Here is a 19,070-nt window from a genome sequence, read left to right on the forward strand (position 1 = left end):
ATGATGATGATGTGAAGCACTAAAATGTCACCTATTTAGCATGACTGACACTCCTCACTTCATGCTATTTTATTTTACTCAAGAATAAAATGCAAACACCAGGCCTTACATACAGAAATACATGTAAAAAGCCTCTCTTATGGGGAGAAAAAAGAGTGAAAGATTAAGAGGATATTTGGCAGAAGCATCATGGTCACACTTACTCTTTACATATATTTTTGTCCTTTTTTCTTTTTAAGTGTCTGTTCTACTAACCTACATCCCTTTTTTCCTCATAAAAAGAGTGTCTAGGAGAAAAAGATGGAGATACTATGCTTTTAATATTTCAAGGCCTCCATCCGTATTTCAGAAATCATACACTGCAATATCATCATCATTATCAACATTATCATCATCATAATCATCACCATCATCATTATCATCATCACCCAGACCTCCTTTCCCACCCTAACCAGATGATAAATTAACATTCTTTTTCTTTCTTAGCATTTTTCCCTCCCTTCACAAAATAACTGACAATAGCAATATATTACCTTTACTGACCCCATCTGTCTTGCAACTCAGTATTTCCTAATTTTAAATACTAAATGAGACTCTAGTATATTTGGCTGGGTGATATATACTCCATGCCTTATCCTACAAGTACAATAGTCTAATTTTTAACTTTCACAGTGTTTTCTTTTTATGTTTCTCACTATCTGTATTCATTCTTTTTCCCGCACGATCTCTCCTAAATCCCTCCCTACATTTATTAATTTTCCAGCTTCATCTTTTATTCCACTCTCTCTCCTTATAGTTATTTTTTTCTTACTTGTTCCCTCCTTCTCCCATCTCTCTCCATCCATGTTTCTCTGTATTCATTCATTTTTCTATAAGTTCCCTCCTTCTCCCATCCCTCTCCACCCCAAACACACATCACATCTTAAAACTCCCATAGCGTGGCACGTGAGGGGTCAGCATCACCCAGTTTGAAGCCTCCGTTCTTCTCAGTGATGATGTACTGGCCTGAGGCGTTCTTGATGCACATGCGGGTGGCCTCACGCAGCTCAATGAAAAATCCCTCAGGCACTTCAGAGTCAGCCATGATGCCGTCCCCACAGGCGTGCCAGTACCCTCCCTGTTGACCTGGGAAGGAGAATGGATATGACTGTTAACAGGGAGCATGGCAATGTTTTTTAATAAGGCAGGAGGAAAGAGAGTTCATTTACATGAATACTGAACATCACCAAGCATGACATTAGCCAAGCACACTAGAAGCATTAGTAATAGAGTAACCCCAGTCTGTCTGGCTGCGCAAACCCATCAACTGCAGACAAGCAATTGCCATTGCAGGGCCATCTTGTGCAGTGTACCAATGTTCCCTTGTGGTGGATAACATCTTGTCATAGCCATGTGTGGGGAAAAGTGTGGAGGTCTGGTTCCTGGACAGATACCACATTTACATCTCTCCACCCAGTTAACAGGGGCACCATAGCAGGCTGCATATTACCCCATTATTTGGTTATATGGTTACCACCCAACAATGTTAATGGTTTCCTGGCTTACATGAAACCATTAGGCTAATCTTTGTAGAGTCACTGAAGAAAGAAGTAGGCTGCACTACATTAAGTGAATGGATGATGGCCACCACCTGCTACCACAATCTAAGTACAGTACATTGTTAGTACTGTATGACACAGCATGAAAAGGAGTATTGAGTTTTATTACACTCCAGCCATTTCATAAAGGTTTGATATTCAGGAAGCTGCATACAATAAAAAACATCTTATGAATATATAATTTTTGGGTTGGCAACAGGTTTGAGTTATTCCATAGCTAAAATTATTATATGTATCCTAAAAATAGCCAACCCTCAGCCATCAGGATCAATCTAATGACTTGTAAAAAGAAACTGACTGCCATACAACAGGAAAGTATCGTTTGTAACAGACTATCTATCTATAGCCAGACGCCATAATCCCATAAGAGGTGGCCATTTGTCTGTGGGCTCGTTGTTTTACAGGGAGGGGCACTAACCCTTCACCAACCCACTTGCTGAGGCACAGGAAACACATATGGGTTGGTTATATGGTTACCACCCAGCACTATAAATGATTACAGTGAATAACGAGCCAACAGGTACTGCCTCTGACCTCTGAAGAAGACTTGTCCCTGGTCTCCTCGCTCCACCTTGATGGTCTCATAATTGGCCTTGTTGCACTCCATCTTCAGGCTGGACGAGGTTTTATAGCCCACGAACCCCTGCTCACACTTCAGCACCAACACTGGCCTGTGGGGCGTGGATGTGAATACAGTGAATACAGTACATGTAGATCTTTGAGTGGGGGGCCCCCCCCCCCCAAAAAAAAAAAAAAAAAAAAAAAAAAAAAAAAAATCAATATTTTGGTGGCCCAACCTATAAAAAAAAAAAAGCCAATTTTCTTTCAAGTTCAACTATGACCTGGGATGAGGTCATAGAATGTGACCTCAGAGATAAAGGACTGAACAGGGAGGCTGCCAGATATCAAGCAGCATGGAGGGCTATCATTAGGTGACCTGGGGTGACACATGCAAGCATACTGGTGCCTTTACAACGATACAATATGATACATGCCGCTGTTGTCTCCTCCCCTCACCTGTTAATGAGGTAGAAGTAGAACCTGGCGCTCTCATCGTCTGGGGTGTCGGCGTTGGCAAAGAGGTGGCCGGACTTCTTGGTGGCCACGTACTTGCCATTGTTGGCCTGGAAAGCAACAGATCCATCGGCCTGCCACTGGAAATTGAAGAGTGCGTTGGATGTCCTGAAAACCAAGAAAGGGAGGTTGTATTACACTAAGACAATATCATCACCATCATCATTATTGTCGTCATCTTATCATTACTGTCATCATCATTGCTGTCACTGTCATCATCATCATCATCATTACTGTTATCATCATCATCATCATTACTGTCATCCTCATCATCATTGCTGTTATCATCATCATCATTATTACTGCTGGCATTATCACCATCATCAATCATCATCATCATCACCATCATGGAAGAATTTAGGGATATGGCTATGAGGAATATGAAGCCAACTAAATCTAGTAAGTACTGAAATGAAAGGCCTCACAAGATGAACAGCAAGTCCTTGTTATAAGTCACCTTCTGTGGGATTTTTTTCTTTTTTTCAAGTCCACACAAAACATACAGAAATATGGCTTGTTTAATTTCCACTGCTGATGTGCTTTATCCCCTTTCTGGTGTTATCATATGGAAAATGTGTGGAGAAAAATATTAAGCACTTATAATGAGGGCAGCCTGTATCTGGGAATGTCGCTTCTGTTGGCTTATCAGAATGTGAACCTGGTAGACTGCAGGCTGAAGCTGTCCTCATGCAGCCTACTATCCTTTCAGGGGATAGGGAGGGAGCTGAAGCAATGGAACTGTTTGGTTAAGTCAGTGCCACCACATGAAGGCAATCCTCTTTAGCACCATATAAAATAAAGTTTAAGAAATAGAGAGATGAAGAGATGGAGTGGAGAGGTATATGAGAGAGGGGGATGGAAGCTGGGGGGAGAGCACTGATATGGCATGGGACAGGGCAACATGGAGGCAATTTGTCTGAGGCCACCCCTTATAGGATTAAAGCATCAGGCTACAGACAGATTAAGAAACAGGAACAAACAGTGAAAGATAACGGGTAAAAATGGTGGAGATACTGACGGTTTTGAAGCATTAGCCTGGATGCCGCCACCAGCCTCCAGTGTCCAGTATTTGTCCTGCATGGTGCGCACGTACCACCGGTGGGTGCCGGCATCGTACTCCAGCTGGAACTTCTCATGGTCACTGATCTCCTCCTGATTGGCAGTCACATCCACCCCTGAGGATAAAATTACCAACATAAATATGATCAAGAGATTAATACTGTACAGAGACCAAGGATGAGGTGGAGGGATGGAGTTGCGAGGTATATAAGGGAGGGGGGAGTGAGCTGGGGGGGAGGGCAGTCAAATGGTGGGTGACAGAGCAACTTGGAGGTGTTTTGTCTGCAGCCACCCTTTGCGGGATTTGGGTGTCGGGGTATATATAGATAGATAGATGGATAGACTAGTACTGTGAGTCATTCATGAAGCCTAACACTGTGTACACATGTTGATTGGCAGCCACATCCATATCTAAGGATAAGACTGACAACATAAATATGGCCGACTGATAGATTAATAATATTAATTCAAGAGGCATAACATGGTGTACATTTGTGGCCAGAGTACATTCTTCTAGTGTTACAGAGTAATTTATAAACAATCAGAAATCTATCTATCTATTTATCTATCTATCTACAGCAAGACACCATAATCCCATAAGGGGTGGCCCATTGTCTTTGTTAGTTGTTTTACGGGGAGGGGCACTAACCATCCACCAACCCACTTGCTGACACACAGGGAACATATATGAGTTGGTTATATGGTTACCACCCAGCGTTGTAAATGGTTTCCTGGTTTACAGGAAACCATTAGGCTTGTCACTCAATGTAAGGCCACCTGAAATGGAAACAGGAGTTATAAAAAGTGACAGGAAATATGGGAGAAATAGGAAGAGAGGAGAGCAGACACAGAAAAAGAATGATAAAGGTGAAGGAAGGAGGCAGCACAACACCAGAAATCTGTTCAATAATTCTATATATACATTCATTTTGTTTTAACTATGACTCCCCTGACAAGCACACTTAACACTTATACGAGTGTGAGTGAGCAAGGCCACACAACATCAAGGCTGGGTCTCAGGGGAGGGAGGGAACAGAGGAGTGCTTGTGTGGTGAACCTCCTAACCACACTCACCACACACCACACTCATTACCGCACTCCTTAACACACTTCACTCCAACAGTCAAGACATTTTACTTCTCTGCTTGTAACAACAGCAGGAAATATTTTACTGAAACAAGTGGTGTCCATTTACAACATGAGATATTCACAACACGTTAATAATCCGGCATTACAAAATCATATCACATCAACTGATAAACTACAGTACCTAGATTTCAAATAATATAATACAGATAAACTACAGTACCTAGATTTCAAATAATTAAAATGCCTCAATTCAAAAATCTTTCAAAGTTACAAAATACAGGAAATAAAGTCAAATTTCAAAAACATTAACAAAGGATGAGCCAACAACCAAAATCATCATCATTATCACTACCATCACCACCACCACCACCACCACCACCACCACCATCATCATCATCATCATCATCATCCAGGACTCTTTTCAAACCAAAAATAGGGCGACATAGGGATTAGAGAGAAAGGTAAAAATATGACAGGAGAAACGAAGATGATTTTGCCCAATAAATAATATGATTCTACCCTCAATATGACCAAGTTCCCCCTCCCCCACCTCTTAAACCAACACAAAGAGTTATAATTGTGTCTTGCATCTATCCTACCCTCCTCCTCCTCTTCTTCCTCCTTCTCCTCCTCTTCTTCCTCCTCCTACTCTTCTTCTCTCTCATCTCCTTCCTAATCTTCTATCCTGTCCTTGATCCCCCTCCCATCTTCTTCCTCCTCCCGTCTTGTATCGATCCTATCTTCCTCCTCCTCCTCTTCTTCTTCTTCTTCCTCCTCTTCATCTTCTCCTTCCTCCTCCTCCTCTTCTTCTTCCTCCTCCTCCTCCTCTTCTCCTTCCTCCTCCTCCTCCTTCCTAATCTTCTACCCTGTCCTTGATCCCCCTCCCCTCTTCTTCCTCCTCCTCCATTTCCTCTCCTTCTTCATCCTCTTGCCCTACATTTCCTCTCCTCTCTTTTCCTTCTCCCTTCCCTTCGCTTCTTTCTTTCATACTCTCTCTCTCTCTCTTTCAATAACAATATATTTTGACCCTTCCATTGCAGCACCTACCAACCAGCTCCGTTTCTCTCTCTCTCTCTCTCTCTCTCTCTCTCTCTCTCTCACGGTCCCACCAACGCACTACAAAGGTGTGCATAATTGAAGAGAGCAAGCTGAACATTCCTCTCTCTCTCTCTCTGACTCACATTCTCTCCCTTCCTGTCTTTCTCACTTTAATTCATGTCTTCACTTCCCCTTTACCCTCCTCCTCCCCCTCTCTTCCTGCCTCCTCTCTCTCTCTCTCTTCGTTTCCTCCATTCTTTCTCCATTCTCTCTATTTTAACCCCCCCCCTCTCTCTCTCCATTTCCTCCTCCCTTCTCTCTCTACCTCAACCCTTTCCCTCTACCCTTCTCTCTCTCTCTGTTTTCTCCTTCCTTCCTCCCTTCTTTCTCTGCCTCAACCCTTTCCCTCTACCTTTCTCTCTCTCTCTGTTTTCTCCTTCCTTCCTCCCTTCTTTCTCTGCCTCAACCCTTTCCCTCTACCCTTGTCTCTCTCTCTCTCGTTCTCTCTCCCCCCGTCTCTCTTCGTTTCCTCCTTTCCTCCTCCCTTCTCTCTCTGCCTCAACCCTTTCCCTCCTCCTCCTCTCTCTCTCTCTCATCGCTTCCTCGTTTCTCTCTCTGCCTCAACCCTTTCCCTCCACCCTTCTCTCTCTCTCTCTCTCTCTCCCACCGCGGCCAGTCAGCAAGGAAATGACGCGAGGGGAAACACATGCATTTTTGCTTCTCTTATATTTCCTGTACGTCTGATAAACCCTTCATTTTTAAAGCGTTTTTTTTGGCGCAATAAATAAAGAGAGGAAGCGGGGATAAAGAATAATAAAGGTGAGGGATTTTTTTTTATATTTCTCTATTGCCAGACGCCTTAATCCCGTAAGGGGTGGCCACAAACAAATCGCCTCCATGTCGCTGCCCTGCTCCCAGCTCACACCCCCCTCTCTCATATATTTCTGTTTATTATATCTATTTCTCCTTGTCTATCTATCTATCTATCTCGCCATTCATCCATCAATACGTCTATCTATCTATCCATCTATTTATGGGTCTACACGTCTATCTATCCACCTATCTCAATATCTATCTATGTATCTATCCATCCATTCGTCTGCCTGTCTGTCTATCTATCCCTATACATCTATCTATCTATCGGCCTGTCTGTTTATCTATCTATCCATCCATCCATTCATCCGTCTGTCTATCTATCAATCTATCTATCTGCCCCCTCCCCCCTCTCTCATTTCCTCTCTACCTCGTCTCCATTTTTCTCTCTCGCTTCCTCTCGTATGAATCTCTCTCTCTCTCTCTCTCTCTCTCTCTCTCATCAGGGCCACAGGTGAATTAAGGAAGACATGAGGTAATAATAAAATAACTTCCTTTAATCTGACTAATTAGTGAGATAGTTTTAATTCTCTCTCTCTCTCTCTCTCTCGATACCATCTGCATTTTCTCTCACGTTCCTATCATATAAATCTCTCTCTCTCTCTCTCTACCTATCCATCTATCTATTGCCTATTATCAATCTACTTTTTAATTTAAACTGATAGGATAATTTACCCAACTACCAATCCATCTATCTATCTATCTACTCTCTCTCTCTCTCTCTCTCCCTCCTGTCTGTCTGTCTGAATGCATGTCACTCTTGTATGGCGGGTGGTGGTGGTGGTGGTATTTGTGAGAGAGAGAGAGAGAGAGGGGGGGGAGGAGGGAGAAAAAGGAAAGAGGGAGAGAGAGAGAGAGAGAGAGAGAGAGAGGGGGGGATGATGAATGGATGGGTGACAATGAGGAGTGAAGCAATAATGGATGAATAGAATGTGTGTATGTATGTGAATGTATTTGTGTATGTATGTGTATATATGTGTATGTATGTATATGTATTTGTATGTATGTATGTGTGTGTATGTATGTATGTTATGTATCTGTGTATGTATGTGTGTATGTATGTCCTATATGTATTTGTGTATGTATGTGTATGTATGTATAAGTATCTGTGTATGTATGTATGTGTATGTATCTGTGTATGTTTGTATGTGTATGTATGTATAAGTATCTGTGTATGTATGTATGTGTATGTATCTGTGTACGTATGAATGTGTATGTAGCCTACCTGTGTATATATGTACGTGTGTATCTGTGTGTGTATATATGTATCTGTATGTATGTATATATGTATGTATGTGTGTGTGTATGTCTATGGATGGATGGATGGAAATGGCAAGTGTAAGATGAGAGAGGAGAGGAGAGGAGGAGAAGGAGAGGAGGGAAGGGGAAGGAGAGGAGGGAAGGGGAAGGAGAGGAGGGAAGGGGAAGGAGAGGGGAAGAAACTGGAGAAGAGGGGGAAGAGAAGGGGGGAGGGGAGGGGAATGGGGGGGGAGAGACTAAGGTATGGGTACAAAGGCAAGAATGTGTGGGGTAGGGGAGGGGGGGAGGAAAGAGGGAGAGAAGAAAGGAGGAAGAGGGAAAAACGGAGAAAAGTAAGAGGAGGAGGAAAGATATGGAAGGACTAGAAAACGTTCATGGAGTGCATACCCCCGCCAATACCACTGCCAATAAAAGGGATCCGGATAGCTCAGAATGTAATCGGTCCATTCCTCGTCCGTGGCCCACCCTTCCACAAATATTTCACTATTATTCACTGAGAACTTTTGGAGATACTGTGCGGGATAAAAATTTCATCATTGGTTCCTCGTCCCATGACCCAGCCTTCCACAAAATGTCATCAAAATCCGTTCATGCCTTTTGGAGCAAACCTGCTGACAGACAGACATACCAAAGCGGGGTAAAACATAACCTCCTTGGCGGGAGTAATAATAACGGGGAAGGAGGAGGGGGAGGGAAGGGAGGGAAATTGAAGGAAGGAGGCAGGGATGAAGGAAGGAGGGAGGGATGAAGGAAGGGAAGGGGAGGCAAGGGAAGAAGAGAAAGTCACTATAGGAAAGTGCTCTCTCTCTCTCTCTCTCTCTCTCTCGTTTTGCCTGAGTGAGTTTGGGGGAGGAAATGAAGGAAACACAATGGAGAGGAGGGAAAGGAGAGAGGAGGGAAAGGAGGGAGGGAGGAAATGAGGGAGGTAGGAAATGAAGGAAGGAGATGATGATGGAAGGAGGGAGGGAGGGAGAATGAATGAATGAATGAAGGAAGGATGGAAGCAGGGAGAGCAAGGGAGGAGGAAAAAAGGGAAAGAAGGGAGAGAAGATGGAAGGAAGAAGGGAGAATGAAGGAGGGAAAGAGGGAGGGAGAGAGAGGGATGGAAGGAGGGAGGAAGAAGGAAGGGAAGGAGAGAAGGAAACATAGGGAGAGAGGAAGGGAAGAAACTGAGGAAGGGGGGAAGAAGGAAGGAAACAGGAGAGAGGGAGGGAGGGAGGAAAAGAGTGAGAGAGAGAAGGAGGGGGGGGGAAGGGAGAAGAAGGAAAAAGTGAGAGAGAGAAAAAAGAAAAAGTTATGAGCAAAGGAAGTAAGGAAACCACTGGAGAGAGAGAGAGAGAGAGAGAGAGAGAGAATACATAACAAGCATAGACTAAACAGTTACTCCCCCGGTCTCTCTCTCTCTCTCTCTCTCGTCCAAACTCAGGGGAAAATAATTTATGCATCGGAAATAACGAGAGAGAGAGAGAGAGAGAGAGAGAGAGGTGGTGACTCATGCCATATTTGGGTTGAAATGACCTACACACACACACACACACACACACACACACACACACACACACACACACATTCGTACATACACAAATACACATACACCCCAGTCACATTAATCTCTCTCTCTCTCTCTCTCTCCTAAGTCTTTCTCCTGAGCTTACGTTTGTCTTTCTCTCCCTCCTCCCCCCTCTCTCTCTCTCCCTCCTCCTCCCCTTCTTCTTTCCCTTCCCCTCCCCTCTCTCCCTTCCTCCCTCCTCCTCCCTTTCTTCCTTCCTTCCCTCCCTTCCTCCCTCCTCCCCCTCCCTCCTTCCTTTTTTCCCTCCCTCCTCCCTTTCTTCCTTCCCTCCCTCCCTCCCTCCCGGTGTGAAAACAAACAAACAGAGAGAGAGAGAGAGAGAGAGAGAGAGAGAGAACTTTAAACTTCCAACCCCTCTAGGGTTATATGGCTGCCTTTCCCCCAGCCCCCACCCTCACCCCAATCACCCTTCACACTTACTGGTCACGTGATACAGCCTAAACACCTCTTCTTAAGCGATTTATTTTGCTTACGGTACATGAAGACACTATGATTGGTATCTTCGTTAGTTAAAGAAGCTCCCTAACACCTTTTTCTAAGCGATTTATTGTGCTTATGATAAACACACTATGATCCTCATCTTCGTTAGTTAAAGAAGCTCCCTAACACCTTTTCCTAAGTGATTTATTTTGCTTACGATACACGAACACACGAAGAGCCAGCTTCGTTAGTTAAGGAAGCTCCCTAACACCTCTTCTTAAGCGATTTATTTTGCTTATTACACTTTACTGTCCTCTTCTGTGTTACATAAATCCTTCCAATATCGCCATACTCTGCATAAAGCTCCCTAACACCTTTTCCTAAGCGATTTATTTTGCTTATTACACTTTACTGTCCTCTTCTGTGTTAAATAAATCCTTCCAATATCGCCATACTCTGCATAAAGCTCCCTAACACCTTTTCCTAAGCGATTTATTTTGCTTGTTACGCCTTGCCGTTCCCTTCTGTGTTGACGCTAATTTTCGTGGGTTAATGAAGCTCCCTAACACCTTTTCCTAAGCGATTTATTTTGCTTATTTAAATCATTCTGTCACCATACTCTGCATATATAATTTACAAACGATACCAGCCAGCAGTATCCAAAACTAAATCGCTAAGGAAGAGGTGTTAGGGTGCTTCCTCAACTCCTTATCCATTCTCATCACTTTTATGGCCATGTATTGTCAGATTGGAGGCTTAATTTGACTAGTAACCAAGGAGACGCATTCCTACTTAATGTCAACTACCAGACTGAAATCTGACTAGTAACCAAGGAGACGCATTCCTACCTCGTGTCAAATTGGAGAGTTAATCTGACCAGTAACCAAGGAGACTCATTCCCTCATAGTGTCAGACTGAAGGGTTAATTTGACCAGTAACCAAGGAGACGCATTCCTAATTCATATTGTGCCAGACTGAAGGGTTAATTTCACTAGTAACCAAGGAGACTCAATCCCACCACATAACTAGGAATGATGGAATTTCAAGGAATCACAAGTATTCAATATTCAAGGGTACTATGGAAAAATAAATCGCCTCGGAAACGGTGACACGAAGGCTTTGTCCGAAATGCCGTCTATAAATGCATCGCTGGAGGGGAGTGTTTGTTATCTGTGTGTGACAAGGCTATCGTGTTTGTTTCCTCTCTCTCTCTCCAGACACACACATACACACAACACCGTATTCTTTCATGTATGCAACTGGTAAATTTTGGCGGTGTGGTATGGTGTGGTGTGGTGTGGTGCGATGTGTGGTGTGGTGGTGTGGAAAGGTAGCAGAGTATTGTGTGGTGTGGTGGTGTGGAAAGGTAGCAGAGTATTGTGTGGTGTGGTGTTACGAGGGGGCTAGGTGTGGTGTGGTGTGGTGTGGTGCGATGTGTGGTGTGGTGGTGTGGAAAGGTAGCAGAGTATTGTGTGGTGTGGTGTTACGAGGGGGCTAGGTGTGGTGTGGTGTGGTGTTACGAGGAGGCTAGGTGTAATGTAGTGTGGTGTGGTGTGGTGGGGAGTAATGTAGTGTAGTGTGGTGTGGTGTGGTGGGGAGTAATGTAGTGTAGTGTGGTGTGGTGTGGTGGGGAGTAATGTAGTGTAGTGTGGTGTGGTGTGTGGTAAAGAGTGTGGTGGTTTTGCGGTCACTCAACGTCCAGCCACACGCAAAAAAGAACCAGACAGTAAAGTGGTAGTAGTAGTAGTAGTAGTTGTAGTAGTAGTAGTAGTGGTGGTGGTGGTGGTGGTGTGGTAGTAGTGAGAGGGGGTGTAATGGCGTAACTGTGTGTAGTGATGTTAATACGTCTGGGTAGCAACAGAGTGTGTGTGTGTGTGTGTGTGTGTGTGTGTGTGTGTGTGTGTGTGTGTGTGTGTGTGTGTGTGTGTGTGTGTAAATTCCTTACATGTGGGTTTTCCGCTACTGTTTTCTCCCTCCCCTCCTTCTCTCCCTCCCTCCCTCCCTCTTTCTCTCCCCTCTCCCTCCCTCCCATTAATAGTTCTCTTAATTCAACACCCCTACCCCCCCATTTCTCTCTCTCTCTCTCTCCATCACTCTCTCTCTCTCTCTCACCGTCCTTTCCTTCTCTCCTCTTCCTTCCTTCGACATAATTCCTCTCTTCTCCCTCCTCCCCTCCCCTCCCTCCCTCCATCTCTCTCTCTCTCTCTCTCTCCTTCACAAACTTTGACAATTGATTTAGTTCAGATGGTGGTATATGGGTGAGAAGGAAAGTTAGATGAGAGAAGGGTTTGGAGGAGATGGAAGAGGAGGCTATGAGAGAGGGAAGGATAGGGTGAGGCAGGAAGAAGGAAGGGAGGAGAATGAAGGGGAGGGGGGAGTGGAAAAAGAGAGGGGGTGGTAGTTGTGGTGGTGGTGGTGGTAGTGGTTATAATGGTAGTTTTTATGGTAACCGCAATTATGGTAGTAGTAGTAGTAGTAGTAGTAGTAGTAGTAGCAGTAGTAGTAGTAGTAGTGGTGGTAGTAGTAGTAGTAGTAGTAGTAGTAGTAGTAGTGGTAGTAGTTGTAGTTGATAGATTAGTGTTGGTAGTAATAAATCACACACACACACACACACACACACACACACACACACACACACACACTTGCACACAGACATAACAATATAACTGATCATGTGTGAATAATTGTCACACACACACACACACACACACACACACACACACACACACACACACACACACACATGCACATAGACATAAAAATATAACTGATCATGTGTGAATAATTGTCACACACACACACACACACACACACACACACACACACACACACACACACACACACACACACACGTAAGTTTATTCACAAAGAGTTAAATTTGTCTTCCATGTCAAACCTCAAATATTTCTTTTTAAAAATTCATCTTTTTTTTTATGTTTGCTCCACTCTGTATTCGTTTGTATTTCTCCCCTTCCCTTCCCTTCCCTTCCCCTCCCTTCCCTTCCCTTCCCCTCCCTTCCCTTCCCTTCCCCTCCCTTCCCTTCCTTTCCTTTCCCTTCCCTTCCCTTCCCTTCCCCTCCCTTCCCTTCCCCTCCCTTCCCTTCCCTTCCCTTCCCCTCCCTTCCCTTCCCTTCCCCTCCCTTCCCTCCCCTTCCCTTCCCTTCCCCTCCCTTCACTTCTCCCCTCCTACCTCTTTCCCTCCCTCCCTGTTCTCTCTCCAACTCTTTCCCTCTCTACCCCTGTCTAATTCCTTCCTTCCCTCCAACTCTTTCCCTCCCTCCCTCACTCTCTCCCTCCACGTTACGACACCCCCTTTCCTCCAATCACTCCCTGGAGACACTGTAGACTCCCTCCCTTCCTCCCTCCTTCCCTCCCTGCCAATTATTGTTTTCTCCCTCTCTCCCTTCCCTCCATCTCCCCTTTGTCTTTCCTTTAAGCTCCCCTTGTCAATACCCTCTCTCTCTCTCTCTCTCTCTCTCTCAATTCTTTCCTTCCCTCCTGTCTCTCTCATTTCCCTCCCTCCCTCAATTTCTCACCTTTGCACCTCTCCCCTCCCCTTCCTCCCTTCCCCCTCCCCTCGACCGGAAATCACGCACAAACACTGGAGGGAGGGAAGGGGAGGGAAAGGAGGAGAAAGGGAGGGAGTGAAGAGAAGAGGAGGGAGAAGGGGGGAGGGAGGGAGTGAAGAGATGAAGAGGAGGGAGGGAGTGAAGAGGGAGGGAGGGGAAGGGAAAGGAGGGGAAAGGGAGGGAGGGAGTGACTGGAAAAGAGGAGGGAGTGAAGAGAAGAAAGGGGGAGAAGGAGGGAGGGAGGGAGTGAAGAGATGAAGAGGAGGGAGGGAGGGAGGGAGTGAAGAGGGAGGGAGGGAGTGAAGAGGGAGGGAGGGAGGGAGGAGGGAGAAGGGGAGGAGAAACATATTGAGGAAATAGGATGGGGAAATTGAGAGAGAAAATGACAGAGATTGCAAAAACAACCATCCATCTATCTATCTATCTATCTATCTATCCATCCTTTCATTCATTCATTCATACATACATTCATTCACTCATCCATCCATTCTTCCATCTACCTATCTATCTATCTATCCATCCTTTCATTCATTCATACATACATTCATTCATTCATCCATCCATTCTTCCATCTACCTATCTATCTATCTATCCATCCATCCATTCATCCACGCTTGAGAGAGAGAGAGAGAGAGAGAGAGAGAGAGAGAGAGAGAATCATGCTTGACAGGGGAGAAAGACAGAAGTGACAGACAGACACCTACCTTGCTTACAGAGGAAAGAGAGGAGAGACAGAGAGACAGAAGAGAGACAGAGGAGAGACAGACAGCTACCTTGCTTAGAGGAAAGAAAAGAGAGACAGAGACAGGAGAGATAGAAGTGACAGACAGACACCTACCTTGCTTACAGAGGAAAGAAAGGAGAGACAGAGAGAGACAGAAGAGAGACAGACAGCTACCTTGCTTACAGAGGAAAGAGAGGAGAGACAGAGAGAGACAGTCACAGAGAAGAAACTGACAGACAGAGAAGAGACAGAGGGAAGAAAGACACAAGTGAGAGAGAGAGAGAGAGAGAGAGAGAGAGAGAGAGAGAGATATCTTGCTTAGAGTAAAGAGAGGAGAAAGAGAGAGAGACAGACAGAAGGAAGCGACAGACGAGACAGACAGACACCTACCTTGCTTGACGGAGACGTAGCGGGCGTTGAGCAGCGCCGAGAACGAGGCCTGAGGGAGCGAGTCTTCGAGGGCGAACAGCTCGTCCTTGGTGACTGTGTTGGAGCGGGTCTTCAACACAGCACGGGATCCAATGGGACTCAAGTACTGGCCCTGAGGAGGAGGGGGTATGAGTATTAGGTGTACTGGAGGTGTATTAGGTGTACTGGAGGTGTAGTGGGTGTATCTGAGGGGTATTGGAGGTGTACTGGAGGTTTATTAGGCACGAGATCCAAACAGACTCAAGTACTGGCCCTGAGGAGGAATATGCGTGAATATTAGGTGTACTGGAGGTGTAGTGGGTGTATCTGAGGGGTATTGGAGGTGTATTGGATGTGTATTTGGTGTATATGAGGTGTACTGGAGGTGTATTAGGTGTATATGAGGTGTACTGGAGGAGTATTAGGTGTATATGAGGTGTACTGGAGGTGTATTAGGTGTACTGGAGGTGTATTAGGTATATATGAGGTGTACTGGAGGTGTATTGGGTATATATGAGGTGTACTGGAGGTGTATTAGGTGTATATGAGGTGTACTGGAGGTGTATTAGGTATATATGAGGTGTACTGGAGGTGTATTAGGTATATATGAGGTGTACTGGAGGTGTACTGGGTGTATATGAGGTGTACTGGAGGTGTATTAGGTGTATATGAGGTGTACTGGAGGTGTATTGGGTGTATATGAGGTGTACTGGAGGTGTACTGGGTGTATATGAGGTGTACTGGAGGTGTATTAGGTGTACTGGAGGTGTATATGAGGTGTACTGGAGGTGTATTAGGTATATATGAGGTGTACTGGAGGTGTATTAGGTATATATGAGGTGTACTGGAGGTGTATTAGGTATATATGAGGTGTACTGGAGGTGTATTAGGTGTATATGAGGTGTACTGGAGGTGTATTAGGTATATATGAGGTGTACTGGAGGTGTATTAGGTGTACTGGAGGTGTATTAGGTATATATGAGGTGTACTGGAGGTGTATATGAGGTGTACTGGAGGAGTATTGGGTGTATATGAGGTGTATTGGGTGTATATGAGGTGTACTGGAGGTGTATTAGGTGTACTGGAGGTGTATTAGGTATATATGAGGTGTACTGGAGGTGTATTAGGTGTACTGGAGGTGTATTAGGTATATATGAGGTGTACTGGAGGTGTATTAGGTGTACTGGAGGTGTATTGGGTATATATGAGGTGTACTGGAGGTGTATTGGGTGTATATGAGGTGTACTGGAGGTGTATTAGGTATATATGAGGTGTACTGGAGGTGTATTAGGTATATATGAGGTGTACTGGAGGTGTATATGAGGTGTACTGGAGGAGCATTGGGTGTATATGAGGTGTACTGGAGGTGTACTGGGGTTTTTACTGACTATTGGGGAGAGTGTGAATTGGTATTGGTATAGTGCACAACATTCTCCATCTACCTATCTATCTATCTATCCATCCATCCATCCATCTATCTATCTATCCACCCATCTATCTATCCATCTATCTATTTATCTATCACCCTATGTGACATGATATTCCACACAGAAGAGGCAAGTCGACCCACCCATCTATCTACCTATCTATCCATCCATCTATCTATCTATCTATCCATCCATCTATCTATCTATCTATCACTCACCTTATAATCTCTCAAGGTAAGAGACCCATGATGATATTCTAAACAGCAGAGACAGTCAATCTATCCATCCATCCATCCATCTATCTATCTATCCATCTATCTATCTATCCATCTATCTATCTATCCATCTATCTATCTATCACTCACCTTATAATCTCTCAAGGTAAGAGACCCATGATGATATTCTAAACAGCAGAGACAGTCAATCTATCCATCCATCTATCTATCTATCTATCCATCCATCTATCTATCTATCCATCCATCTATCTATCTATCTATCTATCTATCACTTACCTTATAATCTCTCAATGCAAGTGACCCATGATGATATTCTAAACAGCAGAGACAGTCAATCTATCCATCTATCTATCTATCCATCCATCTATCTATCTATCCATCCATCTATCTATCTATCTATCTATCTATCACTCACCTTATAATCTCTCAAGGTAAGAGACCCATGATGATATTCTAAACAGCAGAGACAGTCAATCTATCCATCCATCCATCTATCTATCTATCCATCCATCTATCTATCTATCCATCCATCTATCTATCTATCTATCTATCTATCACTCACCTTATAATCTCTCAATGCAAGTGACCCATGATGATATTCTAAACAGCAGAGACAGTCAATCTATCCATCCATCTATCTATCTATCTATCCATCCATCTATCTATCTATCCATCCATCTATCTATCTATCTATCACTCACCTTATAATCTCTCAATGCAAGGGACCCATGATGATATTCCAGACAGAAGAGACAGTTTCTATTACACTCAGCCACCAACTTCCCCTCCGTCGAAAGGTATTTGTTGTTCGATGTGTGGATGGCGTACTTGTTGTCCCGGAACTCCAGCGTAAACAGGGTGTCCTCCCCCCAGGGTACGTTCGCGTCCACTTCGATCTCCGTGCCTTCCTGATTAAGGTGGGCATACCGCTTCCGCCCTAGGGAGCGTAGATTTACCTGTGGAAAAAACGAAAGAAAATGATATTGTCTTTGTCGTGTACTTTGATTGGAAGGTGATTTTGACTAGTAACCAAGGAGACTCATTACTACAACATACTATCTATCTATTGCCAGACGTCTCAATCCCGTAAGGGGTGGCCACAAACAAATCGCCTCCATGTCGCTGTCCCCCACCATTTCACTGCCCTGCTCCCAGCTCACACTCCCCTCTCTCATATACCTCTCCATCCCTCCATCTCATCCTCGGCCTCCCCCTCCCTCTCCCGCCCTCCACCTCACTCACATACACTCTCCTCGTCAGTCTCTCAGTCAACATACTGTAGGACCAAATAAGGAAAATATTTAGTCTGTTTTTACCTTGCAGATATGGAGGGTTATTTTGACTAGTAACCAAGGAGACTCATTCCTACAACCGTAGAATACCGTACTATAGTCTGTTGTGTAGTTAGATTGGAAGGTGATTTTGACTAGTAACCAAGGAGACTCATTCCTACAACCGTAGAATACAGTACTATAGTCTGTTGTGTAGTTAGATTGGAAGGTGATTTTGACTAGTAACCAAGGAGACTCACTCGTACAATATAGTGGGACCAAAAAAGAAAATATTTAATGTTCGTTTTTACCTTGCGGATATGGAGGGTGGATTTGACTAGTAACCAAGGAGACTCATTACTACAACACTTATTAACACACTTTCATTTATATCCAGCTGTTGTAAAGAATTTTAGGAATGAGGAGGCCTTTAGGCACATGAACTGTTTATTTTTTTTATTTTTTTTTCCATCCTCCATTCACTTTAAAAAAAGGTCACTCATTCCTATATACTATTGGACCTAAAAAATGTCATATATATATTTTTTTACCTAGCAATGATCCCTAACTTTTTTTCCTTTCTTGAGAGAGACAGCAACTCGTCCCACACCAGCCACAGGAACTACACCAGGCATACACCCAATACTCCTAAAATACACCCAGTACGCTCACCTGGGGACGTGCGGCCAGGTGTATGGTCCACAGTTCCGCATCGGTGGGCACCTTCGCGGAACACACCAGCTTGTCCCCCGCGGCACCCAGGAAGTACCCCCGTGTGACGTTCCGCAGGGCCCAGCGCCCGTGCTCGTCGTCCGTCACAGAGACTTCGAACATGCACGACACGTCACGCTCGTCACTCTCACACGTCACGTTCCCGTACTGCTGACGAGAGGGAGTTAGGCACGTGCGTGGGTGGGGGATTAAGGAGGTGGGTGGGTTAGATGGAGAGGAGTGTAGGTGGGTGGATGTGGGATGTACAGTATGTTAGGTGGGTCGGTTAGAAGGAGTGTAGGCTAGGTAGGTGGGTTTGTGGGTGGGTTAGGGGGGTGGGTGGATGGGGGATGTGGTTAGGTGGGTGGGTTAGGGGGTTGGTTAGGTGGGTGGGTTAGAAGGAGAGAAGTGTAGGTTAGGTAGGTGGGTTGGTGATTGTACGTGGGTGGGTGGGGGATGTGGTTAGGTGGATGAATGGGTTAGGAGAGGAGTGTAGGTTAGGTGGGGTGGGTGGGGGATGTGGTTAGGTGGGTGAGTGGGTTAGACGGTGAGGAGTAGAGGTGGGTGGAATGGGTGGGTGGGTCAGGTAGGTGAATGGGTTAGATGGAGAGGAGTGTAGGTTAGGTAGGTGGGTGGGTTAGGTGGGGTGGATGGGGGATGTGGGTTAGGTGGGTGTGTAAAATAAAGAGAGGAAGATGAGGAGGAGGTGAAAGGATATTGGGAAAAATGAATGAGGGAGGGAG

At 44.8% G+C, this 19,070-nt stretch overlaps 1 protein-coding gene across 1 annotated transcript in view; it reads right to left on the bottom strand.

Annotated features, from left to right (window-relative positions):
- Positions 1 to 859: 859 nt before the first annotated feature.
- The window catches only part of sn (fascin domain-containing protein singed), a 93,993-nt gene continuing 75,782 nt past the window's right edge, over positions 860 to 19,070 (bottom strand). The window contains exons 4-10 of the mRNA XM_080271898.1: positions 18,289 to 18,495; positions 17,047 to 17,301; positions 14,665 to 14,815; positions 3,691 to 3,847; positions 2,616 to 2,780; positions 2,133 to 2,269; positions 860 to 1,125 (exon numbers count right to left, since the gene is read on the bottom strand). Coding sequence (XP_080128024.1) covers positions 923 to 1,125; positions 2,133 to 2,269; positions 2,616 to 2,780; positions 3,691 to 3,847; positions 14,665 to 14,815; positions 17,047 to 17,301; positions 18,289 to 18,495 — 1,275 coding nt within the window. The 3' untranslated portion in view covers positions 860 to 922. The remainder of the gene's footprint in view (positions 1,126 to 2,132; positions 2,270 to 2,615; positions 2,781 to 3,690; positions 3,848 to 14,664; positions 14,816 to 17,046; positions 17,302 to 18,288; positions 18,496 to 19,070) is intronic.

This window comes from Coenobita brevimanus, chromosome 48 (genome assembly GCF_032717465.1).
Source record: "Coenobita brevimanus isolate Jiangsu-jjx chromosome 48, ASM3271746v2, whole genome shotgun sequence".
Taxonomy (NCBI): Eukaryota; Metazoa; Arthropoda; class Malacostraca; order Decapoda; family Coenobitidae; genus Coenobita; species Coenobita brevimanus.